The sequence below is a fragment of the Helianthus annuus genome, chromosome 9 (genome assembly GCF_002127325.2).
Source record: "Helianthus annuus cultivar XRQ/B chromosome 9, HanXRQr2.0-SUNRISE, whole genome shotgun sequence".
Classification (NCBI taxonomy): domain Eukaryota; kingdom Viridiplantae; phylum Streptophyta; class Magnoliopsida; order Asterales; family Asteraceae; genus Helianthus; species Helianthus annuus.
In genome coordinates this window covers 92658818-92662658 of record NC_035441.2, presented here as the reverse complement: position 1 = coordinate 92662658, position 3841 = coordinate 92658818, and the positions used below count along the sequence as shown (strand labels likewise).

At 37.6% G+C, this 3841-nt stretch overlaps 1 protein-coding gene across 1 annotated transcript; it reads right to left on the bottom strand.

The window, feature by feature from the left end:
• Positions 1-1934: 1934 nt before the first annotated feature.
• On the bottom strand, positions 1935-2659 carry LOC110876011. The gene is made up of 2 exons (XM_022124194.1): positions 2366-2659; positions 1935-2249 (listed from the first exon to the last, which is right to left on the bottom strand). The coding sequence occupies exons 1-2, from the start codon at positions 2657-2659 to the stop codon at positions 1935-1937; spliced, it is 609 nt and encodes a 202-aa protein (XP_021979886.1).
• Between the last annotated feature and the right edge of the window lie 1182 nt (positions 2660-3841).

The window sequence follows — 3841 nt, the reverse complement described above, 5'->3', positions numbered from 1 at the left end:
GAAAAATAAAATAGAAATTCAGAATTGGTCCTGTCGCGTGTCGCGCCAGACACCCTTCATTCTGTCGCGTGTCGCGACGACTCTCGCATGTCGCGCCGGATCTAAGTGATCCTGTCGTGTGGCACGGGGGATAGCATTTCCCACCAGGTGCAGGTTTTTGACCTGCATTTCCTGCCAGCTCCGAAAATTCCAAATTTCAACTTCAAATGTCCGTAACTTTTGATCCGTAGGTCCGTTTTAGGTGATTCTTTTTCCTATACGTCTGTAATTTCATTACCGACGTGCCTATTACATTAATCATACCCAAAACTTTAGATTATGGACCGAATGACTAAAGTCACTATGTGATTATTCAACCCATTATATTTACACCCATTTGCTACCATTGCAATAGAAACCATAAGGCGCATTTTTACCCAACATCCGGGGCTTAATATCACCTGCGCTTCATTACCAAAACTATGGCTTTGCGCTCTTGTGATCCGTCTTCGCCAATTTCTAATCAAAACACCATTTTACTACTACTAAACAATTGTTAAACCCGTTTGGCTCATTTACGAAATCCTCCGTTTTACAATGACTACCAAACGCTTCCTAATCTATTTTCAACTTATTCAATCAATTGTAAACAACGACATTTCAACTAACACACGTCTTTATACTGAAACACAACCATGACAATTGAAATATCCAAATTTGTATATTGTAACGAACAAGTTACATACCTTTAGAGCAAACCCTTCAAATGCGCTTCACCACCGGCTTGTCCATTAGACGCTCCGGCTTCCTTTCCTATAGAGTTCAACCATAGCATGTTTAGAACTCTTTTCTTAACATATGTCGCATAGTTTGCCGAAACATTATAAATATGCGTTTTAACTCGAATTTTCAGTTTTAAGCCTTCTTTGAGGCATTTTTACAAACACTTTAAAGTTAGAATTTTACATGGTTCATTATCAAGTTCATAACTTGTCATATAGCCCAAATTTACATCAATCCAACTATCTTAGTTAAATGTTAACCTCAATAATTTAGAAGTCACTTCATAAATATCAATTTACACTAGAACAACCATCAAAATCCTAGTGTTTATCAAGTTCCACAAAAACCCACTAATCACCTTCCATGGTGTTCATGGATTTTACTAGAATTAATTATGATTTCAACATATACTTGTCTAGGGTTTACTCCTAGACACTAGAATGTTCCTATTTCATCATATAACAAGCATGCAATCATCTAATTCGAATTATCTAGGTTCACTTAGAAATTCCACTAGAGATTTCTCATAAAATTCTCATACCTTATGACTCCTTTTTCAGTGGGGATCACTATTCCGTGCTCGGATTTTGATTTAGAACGGATTTTGATCTTCAATTTGAGAGATTAAGTCTGAACTAGGTTTGTGGGGGTTTTCTCCTGGTCGCCCTGTGCTTGGATCGATCCAGACACACACACACTTGTGTGTGTTTGGATTTTGATTTTATGTTTTATTAAAATTATTTTCCATTTAACCAGTAATTGTCCCCCAACTTTCATTTAGTTCATGTTTAGTGCTTTAACCCTCTCATAAGTTACTACAAGATTTTTATGTAACTAGGTTATTTTAATTCCTAGTTAGTTTACTTGTTTAAAGATTTACATTTTCGGGGTGTTACATAAGCTCCTGTCAGTACTACTAGTTTATCTGATAAGTGTGCTAGTTTCATACTGTGCACTGTTTAAACAGTTTCGAGTCAACATCAATAATAATGGTCATCATGCATCATGAAATAGTTTTTGAGTTCTTTAAACGTAATCAATGGATTCATGCACATCATATGTTCAAACTACACAACCATAACATATAACATACTGTTCAGATTGTACAAAAATGACATGACAAGTGCGAGTTGTCACATTCTCCCCCGGTTAAAAGAATTTCGTCTCGAAATTCAAGTTGCGTTATCGGTTGCAGGGGAGTTCTGAAACAAATGCGGGTACTTTGACTTGATTTGGTCTTCACGTTCCCATGTAAACTCTTGGCCGTGACGTGAATTCCAACGAACTTTGACGAGTTTAATACGACTTCTCCGTGTTTTGTGGACCATCCAGTCCGTAATCTCAACAGGTTCTTCGGCAAATTGGAGTTTGTCGTAAACGTGAATCTCATCTGCTGGAATGATGATTGTTTCTTGAGTAGGACTTTTCTTGAGATTAGACACATGAAACGTGTCATGGACACTGCTAAGTTCTTCCGGAAGCTTCAGCTTATATTTAACGGTATTTTCTCCAAAATTTCGAATGGTCCAATGTAACGCGTATTCAACTTTCCACACTTCCCAAATCGCACTACGCCTTTCCAAGGCGAGACTTTCAATAAAACCATGTCTCCAACCTCAAATTCCAACGGTTTGCGTCGTTTGTCGGCGTAGCTTTTCTGTCTATCACGAGCTGTCTTGATACGGTCGCATATCTGAGCAATCTTATTTGTGATTTCTTGAACCAATTCTGGACCGATAAGCTGTTTATCTCCGGTCTCCGCCCAAAACAACGGGGACCGACACTTTCGCCCATACAAAGCTTCAAACGGGGCGGCCTGGATGCTGGTGTGATAGCTATTATTGTAGGAAAACTCTATTAAATGCAAGTGATTATCCCAACTTCCACCAAAGTCCATCACACAAGCACGTAACATGTCTTCCAAAGTTTGTATCGTTCGTTCACTCTGGTCGTCCGTCTGTGGGTGAAAGGTCGTGCTAAGATTCAATTGAGAACCAAAAGCCTTCTGAAACATTTGCCAAATCCTTGACACAAAACGACCATCTCGGTCGGATATGATAGAAACTGGCACTCCATGTCGTGCCACATTCTCCTTGAGATATATCTCCGCCATGTAACACCCTTACTATTAAATAACGATTTTGTATAAATTACGAAAATTAAATATGTAACTATATGCACATATTGTTGATTAATTTGGGTAAATTAAAACTTTTACAATTTGAAAATAATACAATTTAATATGTACCGATTCGTCGTTTAAAATGACGACGAAACAACGTGCGGAAGCTTCAATCTCATGTGTTCGGTTCTTCATCGAGCTTGATCTTTATCCAAATGCATAATTCGATCACCTAAATTCAAAACCAACATAAAAGTTAGTTTTGATAAGTTAAATACATGTTAAAACTAGTTTCATGAGTCAAAACAACAAAATTCAAACAATTTTCGGAATTTAGGGGCGTCGTCGTACGCTAAGGGGCGTCGCGCTACGCCACGCCCTATTTTTGACAGAAAGTTGCTTGTTTGCCGCTGCAGATGCCCAGCTATGAGTTTTTAACCAAAACTCTACTTCCAAAAGCCATAACTTTTGTTCTACTTATCCGATTCGCGTGATTCTTTTTCCTACGCGTTCGTAATTTAATTCCCCATCTTAGGGAGTTAAAACCTGATATTCAACTACTTTCAAAATTCGAATTTCAAGCTCTCGGCCTGAAATCCATTTTTAACACTTTTGACCTGTTTCCTGATTCATTAAACCAACATGTTTGTTATTCCAAAATTCCTATGAACATCCCATTTCAATTGTTTCTTATGACACAAGATTTAAATCACGGGTTATTATGTATCATTAACCCGTCTATAATTATGTGCTTATTTTGACCTGTTAAGGGTATTTAAGCGCTTTTACGCACCAACCCCGCTCATTCATTTCTAGCGTTATATTTTCATATTACTTGTCAAATTAACTTACACCACAACTATCCTTATGGTGGGTAATGAATATCAATTGTTTATTCTGAATTTACCCCCTTTCGGTTGTTTTTTTACGACAAGAAGCTATTTTGAGGCTTTTGAT